Source organism: Parus major, chromosome 3, assembly GCF_001522545.3.
Source record: "Parus major isolate Abel chromosome 3, Parus_major1.1, whole genome shotgun sequence".
Classification (NCBI taxonomy): Eukaryota; Metazoa; Chordata; class Aves; order Passeriformes; family Paridae; genus Parus; species Parus major.
Window position 1 is genome coordinate 107557587 of NC_031770.1, and position 18416 is coordinate 107576002.

The window sequence follows — 18416 nt, forward strand, 5'->3', positions numbered from 1 at the left end:
GAACCCTCATTAAAGAGAAATTATGTCACCACAAGGTGTTGGAACAAAACAATTTTTCAATAAAACCCAAAAGCTTCTAATTGTACAGTTAATAATGGATTGTTTAGGAGTGCATTTTAGAGATACAGTGATTACTCTTAAGTTTTTGGCAGACTTTTATAACTGTAATGCATAATTACAATGCAATGATTCTTTCTGCCACACGTAAGTACACTTAGCCCATGTCCTTGGAAACTTGCCGGTAGGCCTAAGAGCAATTGTACTCTAAATGTTTGGTAATTAATGTGCCTACTCCAAAAATTACACATAAAAATTTGAAATCAAAGGAGTAATAACACTTAATTCTCTTATAGTTAACCTTCCAGTTATTTGAATGAGTGCTAATTAGATCTAAAAACCATAAGCATACTTTTACGGTAATTATAATGATGATTATGTTGTAATTACAGTTGCAACAGCATAATGAGATTTACTTGTTAACCATTTCAGTCCTTCACGTAGTGCACATGAATCAGCTGTTGTGGGAAAATTCCCACAGGACTTACCCAAGGGCCACGGAGGTGTTGGCTGTGACTGCTCTGGAGCTGTGTCAAATGCCTAGAGGTCACAGGGGAACTGGAGATCATCTCAGAAGCACACAGCTAAGAGCACTTTCAGGAAAGAAGAGTGTTTAATCATGTCAAAACTCTCTCCAAAAGGCCTCTCTGTGTCAAGAAGGGGAAGGCAAAAAGCTCATGTCTGGCAGCTCGAGCTGCCAACAGCCTGTGAGCCAGAGCTTTGGCAGTCCTGAAACAGGATCGGGACAGAAGTGCAGGAAGAGACTTCCCGAGGGCAGGAGGACACAAAGTCCCTCCAGCAGGGATGGGGAGGAGGAGGAGAAGGTGCCACTGAACCTTTCACCTGTGCCCACTGTCTCCTCCTGTGCAAGCACTCCCTCCCTTCATGCCTTTTGGCTGTGTCAGGACTTTCTATAGGTGCCACCTCATGCTCAGCACTGCTGTGTGGTGCCCTCTGAGTCACGCAAGGAATGCAAGGGGAAGGAAAGGGAGTAGGGATGACAGCAGCAGGCTGAGACTTGGAACTGTTCTCCCATGTTCCACCCAGCAAATCATCGCTCTCCTGTCCCCCCCTCTACAACCAGCACCTCGAGGGGCAGGCTGAGAAATAGTTATAGGGCCCAAGTATTCCCATTCCCCTACTCCTGAGCTCCATCAGCAGCGGTCACATCATCTTCTCTCATCTGAGTATTCCGTTTTGGCTTCTGTACTGCTCTGTACCACACACATGGCAGGGTTGCTGAGGCTCTGCTTTTCTTCCCATTCCTTGATTGATCCAACAGCCAGTGCACAGGCTCTCCTTCCCTTTTCTTAGCAATAACAATATTAGGATTTTGAACAGCTAGAGGCGGGACAAACACCCTTCAGGAAAGCAGAAAAAAACATCACTGTTGCTTAAAGCAACGAGACCAGCCCTGCTGCAGGACTTCCTTCTTCCCTGTCCCTGGTGCTCCCAGCTGTAGAATAAGGGAGGGAACAACAGAAATGCTGAAAACAGGGAAGAGCAGAATTATTTGCTCAGAGACTGATCCTGCCGTAGGTACCAGGAGCTTGTCTCCTCCCCTGTGAGTTTAACCCCACCCTCTGTTTTTTTATGCTCTGGGCTATTTTGGGCAGGCAGCGAGGGCTGCAGCTCTGACAGATGAGGATACTGTACCAGAGCACAGCAGCACTTGTTGCTCTGAAGAACTACTGGAACAGGGGCTGCTCCTCTGCTGCCTGCCTTTTCTTAATTATTATTAATTTAATAACCTGCAGACTTGTTTACTCCACTGCTTTCGAGCTTTATCACTACAAATGATGTTTTAAGAGCTTTGTGAGGGCGGTTCAGAAGGGAAACTGACACGCCGTGCAGTTGAAACCTCCTTTTGCCTCTTAATATCAAGAGATCAGCTGGTAGCCTTGGGGGTGAAAAATGACAGACTCTGTTGCTGCTAATGGGGAAGGAAAGGACCCTGAAATTGAGCTCTTTGTGAAGGTAAGTTGTTGCTCTGTGAACTGGACACTGGTGTGACTCTCAGATCGGCTCAGCTTCTACTGAATAATCAAACTTTAATTTTGTGGTGCTGAGCAGAAGCGGTGCTGTGACAGCCTGTTATCTCCTGCGCACACGCTCACTCTGCTTTCTTCTTCGTGACATTAGAATTAGGTAATGGTGTGGAGGGAGAGTCAGAGTTCCTGTGTTTTATTGTTAATTCTCTCCTTGTGAGTTTGTCCTGTTATTCTTAGCCTGCTGCCTGCAATGTTCTGTGTCCTAACTTTAGACTTGAGGCTGTAGGCTTCAGATTTTGCTTTATGAATCCTGACTTTCTTTTCCATTTTTGGGAAAGCCGGGGGGTACCAGGATTGGTACCTCAGTAGAGGCTGTCAGGTCTGAAACGCTGATGGATCATAAACCAGTAAGGATTGAGATAAGCTGTCACTCTTCTGATTATTTACTGCAATACTTCCTTTTTTTTCTAAACCAATAAAAACTAAATCAGTTTTGCTGTCTGTTTCCTCAGCCTCTCCTTCTGATTTTATAGAATGGTAACTGAGAACAGAAAGCAATTTAATGAAAATATAGAAAAATAACTACACCTGTTATGTGGTAGGGTTTTAGAATGTTTGGTCTTGGGCTGTGAAAACCTTACCATTAAAATAGGTGTCACAATTGAAACCCATGACACCTACAACCTTATTAATGGCAAACTTCATGCAAACTCTGTCTCAGTGAAGAGCTCAGATTTTTTGATGTTCAGAGTGTTTTAAAGCCTCTACAGACACTGAGGCTGAAATCCCCTATACCTGTGTAAAATTATGGAATGGCTTGGTTTGGAAGGGACCTTAAAGATCATTTTGTTCCAATCCCCCTGTCATAGGCAGGGACATCTTCCACTAGATTAGGTAGTTTAAAACCTTGTCCAGCTTGGCCTGGAACACTTGCAGGTGTTTGGTCTCTCTGAATTCCTGTAAATTCATTGGATTATTATTAATATGTGGGAGTTACCTCAGACCCTTAGCAAACAGAGCCCTGAATGATTAGGAAAGCAAATTCCAACCCCTCCCTTCTGTCAAGATGAGGGTATGTAATTGCTTTGTACTCCCTGATGGATATTTTGGGCTGTAAGTTGAAATGTCAGCCACATCCATGATGTGTATACACAGCCTCTTCACACATCTTCCAAAACCAGTCAGTTCAGGTGCAGGTGCTGTGACTGAGCCAGCAGTGAGATCTTTTTCCGTAGCAAACAGATTTGACAAGAATTTCAGGTTCATAAGAGCCCCATAGTTCCTTTTTACAGAGAGCTTAACATACTAAAATGGACCAGCATGAGTCCATACAGCCAGACACCTCACCTCTTACAAGTTATTTCTACCAAACTGAGTTTAATGGAGATGTTTACAGGCTAAAAAATAGGTTTGTGATGTTGTTTGGCACTCTATCATCAGTAAAATGGGTGCTGCAATGGAAGTCTGTAGCTACTGATTTGTTTTAGTGCTTGCACTATTTCACTGAGGCTGACATGGATGTTTGTGATATGTGGTTCTTTGACTATTAAAGTGAAGGTCATTGCCCAGATTCATTGTGAGAAGCCATAAGACTCTGGGAAAAATGAGCACTGCCTTAAACCAAGCCATGCCACCACCTGAAGATTTATAACTCCAGAAAGAACATTTTTAGTAATGTGACTTCCTGCATAATGCATATTACAGAATTGCATAGAGACTCACATAAAGCTCAGAGCTGGAATAGAAGAATTAATTGGTATCTTCCTGGACACCTTCCATTTAGGTTGAAAAATTGCAATTCTTGATTTTTTGGAAAAGTGCCATTAATTTAATTAAAAGTTTAAAAGGTTCTATAGTAAAGTGTGTGACGAGAGTATTGAATTATACACCTCAGAAGTTCAAAAATAAAAAGAGAAGAACCTTCAAAAGAGAGACAAGCTGAAAGCTGAAAAATAGGAGAATGTGAGAATCATGAACAAGTGAAAGCTTTTTTGGAGGATGACTGCAAAGAATAGGATATTAATAGGGAGAGGTGAACAGGAAGGCTGATCCAGGCTGGAAAGAACAGAAAAGTAGTTCTGGAGGACTGGGAGATACTGGGACAAGTGGCAAATGTACTGGACCACACTTGAGGCAAGTTCTAACATCAGGGGATGTTGGGATCAATGAGCAATTCCTCATTTGATTTTTATAGAGGTGATACTTCACCCAAGGGAAAGAGTTCTGTCCTGCGTCCTTGAAGGAACCATAGAAAATGCAGCGGTGAGTGAGAAAATGTAGGGCAGTAGATGTAGCCTGGTGGAAACTGTATCTTCCACAAGCCCAAAAAAACCAGAAAGGGCTGTTTTTCACCAGCTACAGTGTCTCTAATAAAAGCATTTTCTGTCTCAGGTTAAAAAAGAAAGGTGTTACACAATTGCTCTATTTCCCTTTGCTGTTTGTCAAGCAGGAGCCTCAGACAGACAAGCAGGGAGCAGGGTTGTAACCAAAAGAGCTGCTCTGTAACCTAATGCAGGTTGGCTCCGGATCTCCTGAGCTGCACAGACAGGCTGGGCACCACCAGGACACAGCTGAGCTGCTGTGGCAGGGACAGGTTAAGTGGTTATCACACCTATTTGTTACCATCCCCATTGATTTCACTTGTTTTCTAACAGTGTCCTAACCTGGATATGTGAGGTGTTTTTTTGTGAACAAGTGTTTGTTCTTGCAAGGTGTGTGTTTGAGAGCAAACCCCCCCAAATCTGGGGCAGGACACAAGGAGAGCGATGGTGGGAGCACTGAGGTCTGCCAGGGAGGTGGTGCTGCCTTGATCAGATGTGCAGCTTGTGTGAGCAGGCCTTTGCTGAACGCTGAAACTCTCAGCAGCAATTCCCTCTCTAAACTTGTTTGACAGGGAATTGGAGGAGGCTGCCACAGAGAAAGGTTTGATGTGTGCTGTTGTGAGAGGCTGGCGGCAGCAGCGTGGGGAAGGGAACATCGGGAGGTAGTGCTTGCTCTGTGCTTATCCCAGCTTGTTGTAACTCAGGCTAATTTCAATCCTCTGTGTGCTGGAGAAGCGAAGTGCTTCTGTATAAAGGACAATGACACCCTGATGGAAGATCTATTTAGCTTTTCCTGGCAATCTTGCACCTGTATGCATGAGCATAATAGCAAAATTGAAATAGTGCTCCTTTTACGTGAAGTAATACAATTAAAGGGAGGACCACAGGACTTTTGTAGCTTCTTTCTGTTTGCAATGGAAACAGGTGTTTGGATGTACATTCTTGCCTTTCAGGATTAGAGTAGTATCTAATATTGAAAGTTAATTTGATGGGAGATACATTGTACCCATGTTTGCTTTCTAGACTGCATTGCTCAGAATGCAGTCTAGAAAGCAAACAAACCCCACAAGTGGACCAAAGTACATTTCATTTTTAAAATCTTCCTACTTTAGAAACACTCTATAACAAGATTTATCTTAATCCATATTTCTGAGAATGAAAAGATAGTGATATCATAGTGGTAGGAGAATGTGTGGTAAATTGGCAGGCAGCTACTTGTAGAAGGAGTCATTGTTGTGGCACTGATGGATTAATGTTAGGGGTATGGTCATCGGTGTCCTGGGCTGCACCAAAATCAGAGGGACCAGTCGGTCAAGGGAGGTGATTCACTCTTTTGAGATCCCACCTGCACTGCTGCATCCAGCTCTGGGCTCCTCAGCAGAAGGAAGATGTGAACCCACAGGAATGAGTCCAGAAGAGGTCATTGAGTTGATCACAGGGTTGGAACACCTCTGCTATGAAAACAGCTTGGAGAAGAGAAGGCTCCAGGAAAACCTTATAGAACCTTCCAGTACCTAAAGGGGACAGAGAGAGACCTTCCACAAGGGAATATACGGTAAAGAGGGATGGCTTTAAACTAAAGGAGGGTAGGTTTATATTAGATGTTATGAAGATATTCTGTGTATAAGGGTAGTGAGGTCCTGTGACAGGTTGCCTGAAGTCGTGAATCCCTTACAGAGTTCAAGACCAGGCTGGATGGAGCTCTGAGCAACCTGGTATTGAGGAACGTGTCCCTGCCCTTGGCAGGGGAATTGGAATGACGTGATCTTTAAGGTCTCTTGCAACCCAAACTATTCTAGGGTTAGGTGAACAAGAGCTTTTGCTTACAAGGTGTAAGACTTCTCAAAGTGTTCATCCAGTCACACTGGAAACCCTTCTAGGGAAAAAGTGAAGGTGCCGCAAGTGTACAAATTAAAAGAGTCACAGAGGCCTTGAACTTCTGCAGTCTCTACTTCAGACATTTAAGATGTCCCCATCTGCCAGCTGACTGGGTCTGTTAGCATTATGTCTAAAAGAGATGGCAAGATTTTGTACCAAACTGTTCTGAGTGAATGGGTCAGACAGAGAGCCCGGCTGCTGGGACAGAGCAGTCATCAACAGCAGCGTGCTCTGTCCAAGTCCCAGGAGCTGCTGCTCTCAGGAAGGTGTTGCTGCCCCTCTTGTGCACACAATTATCCCAGAAATTATCTCAGGGAGGAGCAAGTTGGGGTATTTGGTTTGTTTTTTTTTGTTTGTTTTTTTTTGTTTCTTTGGTGGTTTTTGTTTGTTTGTTTGTTTTCTGGGTTTTTGTTAGTGCATTTCCTGGATTTTTTAGAAGTTATTTCTGCTGGAAGGTGATTTTAAACCTGCTTTGGTTTGGATTTTGGTGTTGTCACATAGTCTTAAAGATATAAATAAAAGTGTTACACCTGCTACAAGCAATCATTCCCCACTGTTAAGGCTTTAGTGGTTTTAATATAAGAGAGTCACTCTGATAAGAAAACTGATTTCAGTTTCAGAATTTCAGGGTTATCACAACCAGTACTGGCTTTGCAAACAGGGAGAGATAACATGATAGGAACCTTTTAACACTTTATAACAAGACAGGGTCTGCAGTATTTGATTCATAGACTGCCCTCAAAAAGTTTTTTTACTGATGATTAGAAATCAGAATCAGATCTGGAAGGCTCCAAGTTAATTTCTGTTTCTAGAGAAGTGTGGGCATTTCCTGGGTATTATGAGCTCAGCTTGGCTTTCTTACAAAATCATTCCTATGTTTAGCTAAATTTTCTAGATAAAGAGGAAATAACAAAGATAAAAAAAGCACAAGGAAGAATAATGATACTGAAACATCTGGTCCAACCTGTTTGGTGCTCCAAGACTGACAGTAACATTTTTTTTTTTGTTGCCAAGCCTTTCACATTTTGAAGGAGCCACAACCACTGTACAGAGCAGATGTGTACAGTGTGTGACAGTCTCTGACACTTCTCAGCTGTCACCCTGGAACTGATGGGAGCACAGGGTTTACTGTGCATCTTGATTTTTTACTTTTGGAACTACCAAGCAGGTGATGGGCACCATGGTTTGTGTCTCTTCAGACTGCTTTTGGTGAGGCAGTGCATGATCAGCAGCCTGAGTCTCCTCTTCCAGCACCCTGGCCTTGTGCTTTGGTATTAAGGTTGCAAAATTTACAAGGTTTACCTGTAGTCTGGACACAGGAAGAAAAATATTTTTACTAGATTTGTTTAAACATCTGTAAATGAGTTTTGAAAGTTCCATGTAGGGGGACTTGAGTATTTCAGTGTAGTGGTTCTGCTAAGGTCCTGTCAAATCAGGAATGACAGATCAGTAGCAACTCCACTTCTGACCTGCTTAAATCAGGGAAATGCTATCTGGACTGATTGTTGCTTCTCTGTTTTTTTATTATGCATTTTCAATAAAATAATTTAAAAATAGTCACAGGAAAAACATTCATCTTGGCAAGAATTAATTTTGCTTTAAAATTACATCTTTTAAAAAAAAATTAAAATTGCCATATAACTGCCTGGCAAATGTTCTAAAATTACAAGTTGCTTTTTTTCCTTGTGATGAAGAAAAACAATACTTTAAAGAAGTTTTAGCCTGAGTTATACAACACAGTGTCTGTGTGTCTGTTTTGTCTCTGAGCATTTGCAGGTTTTGTTTTGCATTAAGACAAGGGCCTCAGCAATGGTAACATTAGAGACAGGCAGTAAATTGTTTAAGCAGGCCAAGTTTATAAAGTGACTTGACAGGGATATATTCACTATCCCTGCCACCTTGAACATAGTCTGGAATATTTTTAGGATTGCCTGGGAAACTGGTTGTCAAGTTAAGAAGGGATTTCCAGCCATGTCTCCTGCCTAAGTTCATGGTCTCATCCTTAGTTTATGGTTAACGGTGAATGATGCCCTGATCTGCCATGGTTTGGGGGTTTTCCTCTATAAACAGCTGTGACTGCTTGCTTTTTATTAAACTTGATGCTGCTGATATACCTGCTAATTGTGATCAAAACATCTGATTAAAAGGAAACATATTCCAATGCTTTGTTGAATATGCATACCTTCTTTACATGCCTTTATAAATGGGATCCATTCGAATAAATAAGAATCTAGAAGCATTCAGCTTGGGTCATGGCCACAAAAGCAGGTCAGTTTTGTACTGCTAAGTTCAGTGGCAGCAGAATTAGGCCTACCTAAATGTATTTGAGATAGTTTTTTATCTCCACTTGCTAGCTCCTTCCTTTTTCCCAGGTTTTCTGAGCCACACAGCAAAATTGGGTAGAAACTGTGTTTAAATTTTACCATGAAGAACAGGTGATATTCATAATTATTATTGTTGGTACCTAGAAACAGCCACCAGTGTGCTCTGGGTGCTCTATGTTTAGCTGCAGGTTGCTCTTTTTCCATCTCTGGCAGCTCCCATCTCGTCAGGCTCACAGGTTGTGTCGTGGTTCAGCGATGACAGTGAAGCTCCAGTGTCCTCAGGAAACTTTTATTGGCAATACATGGCTCTGCTGAGGCTAATCCAGAACAGCAAATGTCACTGGGATCCTTTGACATAACATCCCAAAAATACACAGGGACCCTTTCCAAGAGAGCCAGCAGGAAGTACGTCTGCCCGTGCTCCGGGATTTAATGTCGGTATCAATCCACCTGCCTATGTCAAATAGAGTTTAATGGAAGGCTCTGTAAAGATTGTTTAGGAGAACACATTGATCATCACAGCAACAATATCACTTAGTTCTTGTGTGGCACATAATTCTTCAAATGTGGGAGATATGAGCAGAATAACACCAGCAGTGCTAAAGAGGTATCAGAAACATTATTTTTTTAGTAGTATTTCCATTTTTCAGCTAGGAGCTCTGGTAGATTTTTCAAATTACTCCTTTTTAACAGAGTCAGGCAGATGTTAAAGGGCTGTGCCTTTATGTGTTAGTTTTATACGTGAATAATAGAAGATGAATTTTTTTTTTTACCTAAGGTTGACCTAAAGTTGGGGAGAATCAGTTGAGATAGGGGAAGGGTTTGGTTTTGTGATGGATCCAATCTATAAATCTTGCATGATGTAGAAAATCAGAGCAGATGCCTAAAGTGCTACACTAGGTACTTTGTAAATAGCTTGAAGTGATTTGTTTGACACAGTAAAATTTCATGTGGAAATTTCCTTATTCCCTTTCCTTCCTTGTCTCTTGTTCTCCCCATTTTTTTTGCACTTCTGTGTTGCTGACATGCAGCAAAACTCATCTAGATGGGGTAGCAGGTATATATATATATATATATATATATATATATGTACATCTGGAGCTATGAGTTTAAAAATCTATTTTTGTATGTCTGAGGAGTTTAATCAGCATCATGCATTCCTGGCATGATTTTTTATATTAAACTTAAGACTTGGAAATTTTTACAGTGGAACAGAAGTAATTCAAATTGTATCCAGCTGTGTCTTGCAGTTCCAAAGCCAGTAATTTTATCTAATCAATACCTAAGGGTAGAACTTAATCTAACTGATTGCATGTACATGTCATTGCTGTTTGTTACATAACTTGATTGCTGGTGCACACATAAATGTTGAATGATGAGTCCATGGGATTTTTTTCTCTGACTCTCTTAAACTGAAAGATTCCTTATAAATGAGTATTATTTTGTCCCTCTCAAGAATAAAACTGAAATAAAGCACTATTTTAAATGCATTTCAGGAGGGCTGTGTTGTATTAATGCATCTGTAGGACAGTAGGAATTGAAATTGTCCCTGCTATAGCTACTTTGGTGTAAAGGACATTATGTTAAGGATAAAAGTTCTCAGATAGTGACAATTTGCTCTTTTAAATCCTCATCTTGAGAGAAGCTAATTTTGTGTGCAGTGCAGATGCCAGAAGCCCATGGCACTCACCTGTATGTGCTTGCTGCAAAAGGTAATTAAAAATGCTCAAGGCCAAATATTCAAGGCTGAAACTGATTTTTATTTACTTTAAATTCTATAAAACTTTCAAGGATATTATATGGGAACAGCAATTTTTCCCCCCTTCTTTGTGTAAATACTACTATAAAAGAGTGATTTCTTAATTATTTCTTTTGCTTCTCTTGCATTTTATAGAATTATAGAATGGTTTGGGTTGGACCTTAAAGATAATGTAATTCCCATTTCCCTGCCATGGGCAATTACACCTTCCACTAGACCAGCTTGCTCAGAGCCTCATCCAGCCTAACTTTTAATACTTTCAGGAATGGAGCATCCACAACTTCTCTGGCCATTTTTTTTGTTTCCTTTGGTCTAAGAAAAACATATCATGATTCAGTTCACCATTTGCCAGTATCTCAAGTGTTAAAACTTGTTCATGACTCTGGGAATGGGGTTTAGGCACAGAGGAAATTTGCTTGATTTAGGTATGGCTTTAGTTTCTGTTTCTCTTAACCAAGAAGATGCCAAAGCAGATGTAATCTTTTGTTAATTACAAAATTAACAATGCTGCTGGTAAATGTAATGCTCTACTGCTTGGAAAAGGGCTTATCACCTCCAAAGAGACTGTGATGCTGCAGGCTCACAGAGGAGTTTAAAGTATGATGAGCTAATCCTCGTATGCTCCATCTCAGAAAACATCTGACAGCTGAGTTCAGCAGCTGTCTGTATTCAGAAAAGACTGTTTAGCTTCAGTTTTAAATGTTCAGAAGATGGATTTTTTTGTGAAAGTGTTGGGTTTTGTTTTTTTTAATTCTTAGTAGTAAAACACAGGGTGACACTAGAAATTCCCCAATCTTCCTCAACACTAATAGCAATTAAGTGTCCTTAGATCCCAGTTCTGCAAAGGAGGCTGTTCCATGCTTTGGCCACCTCTGAACATGATTATTTTTGCAAAAGCCATTCCCTGAGGTAAAATATAAATATAGATGCCTTTTTACAGCATTTCCAAAGCATTGTACAGTCCTGGTCAGTACTTTACAGGTGGAGGATCTGAGAAGCCATGGCCTTGTGCAAGGAGGGCCAGCAAGAGCTTCACTTTGGTCCTGTGCTCTGTCCTTTAGTCACAGCTCTTGTGTCTTTTGGGTTTTGTACAGCACTTAGCATGACTGATTCAGTGTTCATTTGCCACTCAGGCTTAATTCTGTAATTCACAGTAAATAGCCCAATAACAAACACACAAATCATACTAAAAACAGCTATGCATTTTTACTTTCTCTTTTTGCCACTGCTATTAAAAGGAAGGGGTCAAAGTTTAGATTATCTTTTGACTGGCTATTTTAAACAACACACAGAGCTTATGTGTGTTAGGACATTGGAAAAGAAGTAGAGAAGAATAAATTTAAGGCTTAAAAATTGCTTGAGATTTCCATCCTGAAGGCAGTCTCTCTCCCCTAATTAAAAGGGCAGACATCACTTGACTGCAATATTAAATGTATCTGTGGGGTCTTTTTAGTATGGTGGCAAGAAGTCTAACAAGACAGAGAATCACAGCACGGTTTGAGTTGGAATGGACTTACAGACTGTCTACTTATCCCTTTGCCATGGGTAGGGATAGCTTCCACTAGACCAGGTTATTCCAAGGCCCATCCAACCTGGCCTTGATCCCTTCCAGGGATGGGGAATTCACAACTTCTCTGTGCAACATATTAAATAGTCAAGGTCAAATGTGGTCAGATTAGGAATAAGCTTAATAGTAAGTGTAAAAGTGATTACCTGTTGGAATGAATCACTGAAGAAGTCATGCCCTGTCTGCCTCCGATTCTGATCAAGACTAGATTTGCTGTAATGAAGCACACGTAGTTAGGGACAATAAAGGAATAAACACACCAGAAAATCTGCAAACCAGCAGGACATTGCTATGGAGGAGGTCATGACAAAGCAGAACAGGGCTTGGTTGAAGCACAGGAGGAATCTTTGCTTTCTGTCTCTCTGAACGGCAGCACAAATTTGGTTGAGGCCAGCTTGACAGAAATTATGCTGAGAGGATGTTTACATGTCCTGAGTGTGATAATGGAATGTGATTAATTTAGGTGCTGGTTAAATATGGGATTGCTTATCTTATGTGCTTATCATACCTGGTTATGCAAGGGCCAGACTTTGGAAGGGCTGTCAAAGGCAGAGCAGATGAGCACTGTGTCAGTACAGGTCAGACCTTGAAGATGAGATGGGGAAGAGCTAAACTGGAAGATAGAAGAGCAGAATTCCCTTTCTGTCTCTCATTGCCTGTCATGCCACAGCCCTGTACATTGGCTTCATTCCCTATGAAACGTTTGTCCCAACATCCATTTTCATATCTGTGTAGTCCAGGAGTATATCCAGATAAAATTTTGTCTCTTTTCCCTTTATACAGATGAGTGACTGTAAAAGCTTCTCAACACTCGTGGATTAACTCCTGACAAAATACCAAATTAATTTTCATCTTGGGCTGGTGCTTCTCTGTGTGGATTGCCAAGCTTGTCCTCCTCACGACACTTTAACACCCAAATAAACACCCTGAACCTTGATGTCCAGGTCATGTAGCTATTGTTGTTCAGTGCTGGTGTGTGCCTGTACCTGTGTATTGTCCCAGACAAGTGGAAATCAGAGAAACCAGCAATGATCCCTGATGGATCATTGCTATTGTTGCCAGTGTTTTTCTAGATTGTGACTCAATTTGTGTGGGTCAACAGGCACGTTGTGTTACTGCTTTCCTTTTGCTTTTAGCTGCTGAATGGGCAACTACAAACAGATGCAAATGCATATCATGGGGGGAAATTATTTTCTTTCACTGCCCTGTGTTTTGTGATGAGCCATTGCTGCTGATTCAGTGTGCAACTGGAGATTTGTTTTGCTTGTTTATTTTATTTATAGTATTTTTAAAAAGCTTTTCCTGAATGAAGAGGGACTGACTCATGGAATATTCTTGCAGGTTCTAGGTTCTCTCAGAATGGCAATTTTAGTTGTTTTTCTGTGCTTAGTCCTTTTAAATGCCCAGGTCATGCCAAGAGGATCCAGTGAACAATGCCCTTAAAAATTAAGTCTATTTTCAGTCTTCAATTAACATTTGTTTCATTTAAATTCACTTTTCATTCTGAGTGTTCACTCACCCATGCTGTTGGATAAGGAATTCTATTTTGCCTTTTCTTGTACTGAGATGCACTAAATTTGAAATTTTTTTTTGTTTTTTTTTTTAAACAATATCTCTGAGTCTTGCAGTTAAGCTCTAGATCCAATCCTAGGGCTGGGTCTTGCTTGAGGTTCAAGAATGATGTTTTCTCTGCCTTAAGCACTCTGTACTCAGCCTGGTCCAAGATAGAGCCACAAGGATCTCCTCAGGGTGCACAAATGTAATCTTCTATTACGCATTTCAATTCCATACCTACGAATCTTCAATTACATGTTTCTCTAAACACTCCAAAGGTCTTCTTGCTATTCAGTTTCTAATAAAGGCAGATGAACATGGAGGTGTGAAGATTTGTTTCAGAGTAGGAGGCATCCCCTGCCCATCCTGGCTTGTGCACCAGCAGCCCTGTGACCTGTGCTTGTGGGAACACCTCATTCTCTTCCTGAGCACAATCTCTGCTGAATGGCCTCACGGTTCAGAGTTTATCTCCAAAGAGATGATTCAACAATAATAAGAAATCTTAAATGTGCTGACTGTGGACAGCTCCTCAGGTCCTGCCTTGAAGAGCTGGGGAAAGATGTGGCCAAGATGAGAACTTTGAAGAAGTTCTATATATGTATATAATATATATAAAGTTATATATATATTATAAAGTTATATAAACTTTATAAAGTTACAATTAGTCCCATGATATCTCTTTTACTCTGGGCACTTAAGATTATTAATTTTTTTACTTATTAAAAATTATTTGAATATTTATTGAACATTTATTTAAAGCCATATCCAGGATCTTTAGAAATGAGTGCAATGTTAGTACAAATCACCTTGTGCCATGCTGCCAGAAAGAGGGATTTTGCACTAACAGATGCTTAGCTTTTCATTGGAAGTGTAAAATTATAGGATTTCTCTTGTTATTTTTGGAAGACCACCTGAGTGGGCTTGACATTCTTACAATAATAGGAAAAAAAAAAATCTCCCTTTTGAAAAGAATTTTAAGTAAAGATAAAAAAAAGCCTGCTTATTTTTCAGATCTTATTCAGGTACTTGAGGGAATTAAGCTCACATGTACACAAATGTATAGAAAATGTTCAGAAATTCTCTTGCCAAATGCTGGTTTCTCAATTAACTGCTGAACCTGGATTGTCACCAGAGAAGGTGGCACCTTCTTGTGAACTTATCAATAAATGGGTGAGGAGATTTAGAGGGCATGACCCTTGTGCCACACTCCATTTCCACCATATCGAAAAGGTTTTGATTAATTTGAATAAAGCAGCAGGTGACAATGTCAGAGAAGCAGAGTGAAGAGCCAGAGGAAGGTTTTGGAGCTGGGGGCAGATCTCAGGGCTGCTGTCACCAAATCAGTGGTGAAGCCAGGCAATGTGAATGTGGCTGAAAGGTGTGGGGCATAAAATGAAATAAATCAACAAAGTTATTATTTTCTTGTGGGCGGCAGAGTGCAAGCAAGAGACATTTTGGGAAGAAGGCTACTAATTTCTTCTGAAAAAGCTATGAGAGGAAGGAACAGGCTGGAGAAGAGTTTTGCTGTACAACCATGCTGGGGTTGCTGCTGATCTTTTTGGAGGTGCTCCACTTGGAGCATGAGGGACTTAGGAGTGATATCAGTAAAACAAAAATAAAATTATATTTGAAATTTATAGCATGATCAAGGATCCCAGAGACAAAAGGACAGTAAGATGTGAAGAGGTGCTAGGCAAAGTGCAATTGATTATTTCAATTAATAGCATTTGAATTAAACTTAATTAAGCTTTGGTTTTGGGTTTGTTTTTTCTTTCATGTTGTATAACAGGATAAAATGAAATCAGAGAAAATTCACTCTGAGCATCAGGTCAAAATTTGTTTTGAGAAAATTATCAAAACCATTTCCTATGAAAAGTTTTTAAAGCATTTCAAACTGGCCCAAACAACACAGAAAAAGGAATTTAAGAAATCATTCTGCACTGGGATACTGAGCAAACAAGAAATATGTTCCAGACTCCTCTCATTAATCTGTGTTTTTCTGTTCACAATATTTATGATAGATTAAATTCAGAAGCCCATACTGCAAAAAAAAATTTGTAAATTCTACTTTTACTAATACACACGCTTATTCAAAATTTGTCAGTAGCTTTTGGAAAGCATCAGTGTTTATTTTCTTCATCATTTGATATTGAACACACAAATTGTTTTGCTTTTAGGTGAGTCCCAAGGAACATTTACTTGCTGTTTGTGTCTGTGTCTTAGACTCTTGCTTTCACTGCAAGTGTTTCCATTTATAAACTCAGAACTTGCTCTCTGTTTCTTGTTTAATGATGTATTCAGAGGGAGTGGCATCAGAAAATACTGCCTTGTAGTGCAACACCCCTTTAATGGCTAAATATGACTGGATGTCTGTGTAGATGATCAGATGAACAAATACAGCAAGGAAGAAAAGATTAAAAGTGAAAAAAAAATCCCCTCAAAAATGAGCTCTATAATTATTTCTCTGTAGGTAGCTGGAAACTGGAAAATTTATTTATAAGGCATTTTTATTCTCAGGGTGATAAGACTCAGTCAAAGTACCAGTAATATTAATATTGTATTGACAATTATTTTATTGGAGTGATTGTGGGTTGCACTTGGAAGTTACACCGAGGTGCAAACATCAAACCAAAGACTGGCTTGGTCCTGTGGTTTGCTGGTTCTTTGCAGCACAGATTGTTCTGCTGGGGTGGGAGTGAGAAACACTCATCACATCTCGGGATGGAGCTTCCCCCTGCTCTCTGCAGGGCTGTGAACCTCAGAGAGGCAAGAGGAGAGAGGAAGACCTGGTCCTGCCCACTCTGGGACACCTCCTGAGCGCTGCCAATTGCTCTTTTAACCCATTCAGAGTCACTGAGGAACAGTATTTTTATGATAATAAGGTACAAAATGAGCCCCCCAAGGACATTTTATGGGATCAGCTGATATGGTAAATGCCCTTATCAGCAGCACCCACCATCCAGACCTTTATTTGCAGTGCCTGTAAGTGACTCTTTTTTTTAAGACTGCAAATAAAGTCATGGAATTTCAATAAATAATTCAGCCCTGGATCTTATTTCAGGTTCAGCGTTGACTTTCAGCACCTGGCTGCTGTTATTATTTGCTAGTCTGATACGCTGCTTGGAGGCATGGAAATTTGGCTGCAATTCACCAACATTTGCAGAATATGTTGTGTGACCAGATTACTACCCCTGGCTCAGAGATTTTTAATAGAAAATGAAAATTCCAGGTGTGCCAGATTTAATTCTTACAAGAAAAACTTAATGTGGGATTCTGGTACTGTAATGGGAACTCTGCACAGATCTTGTTTTGGAGAAACAACTCCTGTATTTGCACCTGATCTCCACTAGAAACAGGAATAATTTGGCTAGAATTTGCATTGCCTGTGACACCTTTTGACACTGATCTGTCTCATTTTATGTTCTGCAGCTTCCCCAAGGGGAAATGGTTGGGTTTTTTTGTTTTTGGTTTGTTTTTTTTTTTCTAATTAGCTCTAAGGATATAGAATCATCAATATTTGAAAGTATTAAAGTTGATGCTTTGAGAATAGCTAAATAAGAGGTATTCACAAATTCTTTCTTCAGAGCACTTGTGGTTTTAATAATTTATTAGGAAGAAACTAGTGAATCCAAAGTATGACTCTGCTTTCACTGAAGTCAGTGGAAAATTTAGTGGGAATATTTTGTGTGAGTTATGACTTTTATGGAATTACATAAGGTACGTTATCACTGAATCATAGAATATTTTGAGTAGGAAAGGACATTTTAAAGGTCATCTAGTCTGATTCCCCTGCAATAATCAGGAACATCTTTAACTATATCAGTTTATGGAGAGCCTTGTCCAGACTGACCTTCAAGGTTTCCAGGGGTGGGGCATCACCACCTATTCCATTGGAATATAACACATTAATGGGTGTGGCACATAAAGGCAAAATCCCAGATAAGGTCCTGCAGGCTTAAGCTTCCAAAATGAAGGAGCTGCATTTTGGATATGCAGAGCATGAACAGGCACTGAGATCAATATCTTGCAGGACAAGATCCTTCCAGTACCTGAAGGGAGCCAATGAGAAAGATGGAGAGAAAATATTTACAAGAGCCTGGGGTAACAGGATAAGGGGCAATGGCTTCAAACTGAAAGAGGACAGGTTTAGATTGGATATTAGGAAGAAATTTTTACCTGTGAGGGTGGTGGGGCCCTGGCACAGGGTGCCCAGAGAAGCTGTGGCTGCCCCATCCCTGGAAGTGTCCAAGCCAGGTTGAATGGGGCTTGGAGCAACCAGTTTGAGTGGAAGGTGCCCCTGCCCATGGCAGAGGTGTTGGAAATAGACGACTTTGAAGTCCCTTCCAACCAGAACCACTATGATTCTAAGTTTATTTGTCTTAATAAAAAAGATTTGTGACTTTCATGTTCAAAGCCATTACTTCTTCCTATGAGATACAACACTGTACCCCAAACAACCAACAGAACCAACAGTAGCTGATGCTTCAGCATCTCTATTGAATTTTACTGAAATTGTCACAATTTTCTAAATACTGCTGCGTCCTGACTCCCCAAGTCCTGTCACTAAGGTTCCTTCCTGTACGTGAACCCACATGCATAAATGCAACTGATAGATAAGAAAAAAAGATTGCATGCATAAGGGATGTGACAATTTAGGTACCTTTGGAAAACCCCAGAAATGAGACGTCGACTTCCCTGGGAGCGAGAGCTGCTCCCTGCAATGCAAACAGGCGACGCTAGAGGGGATTTTACTACCACTCTATGTGAGGCATGTCCCTCTCCCAAAAACCCTTCCAAAACATATGTTCTAGTTCAGCCACAAGATGTTGGCTACAGGCTGGGCAAAATCTATGTTTGTATGATGCAAAAGGTCAGGAAAGATTATGATAATTGTCCCCTCTGGCCATGAAACTTCTGAGGGAAATTCTGATCCTGTCAAAGTCACAGACAAAATTGCCATTGATT

The 18416-nt window shown here is 40.5% G+C and overlaps 1 protein-coding gene across 2 annotated transcripts in view; it reads left to right on the plus strand.

Moving 5' to 3' along the window:
* Positions 1-18416, plus strand: part of CLIC5 (chloride intracellular channel 5) — a 72001-nt gene that overhangs the window by 16955 nt on the left and 36630 nt on the right. Inside the window, exon 1 of one of the 2 annotated variants that reach the window (XM_015622905.3) lies at positions 1507-2034. The exons of the other annotated variant lie outside the window; for it this stretch is intronic. Coding sequence (XP_015478391.1) covers positions 1972-2034 — 63 coding nt within the window. The 5' untranslated portion in view covers positions 1507-1971. Of the gene's footprint in view, positions 1-1506; positions 2035-18416 lie in introns of those variants that run through there. 2 annotated transcript variants of the gene reach the window in all.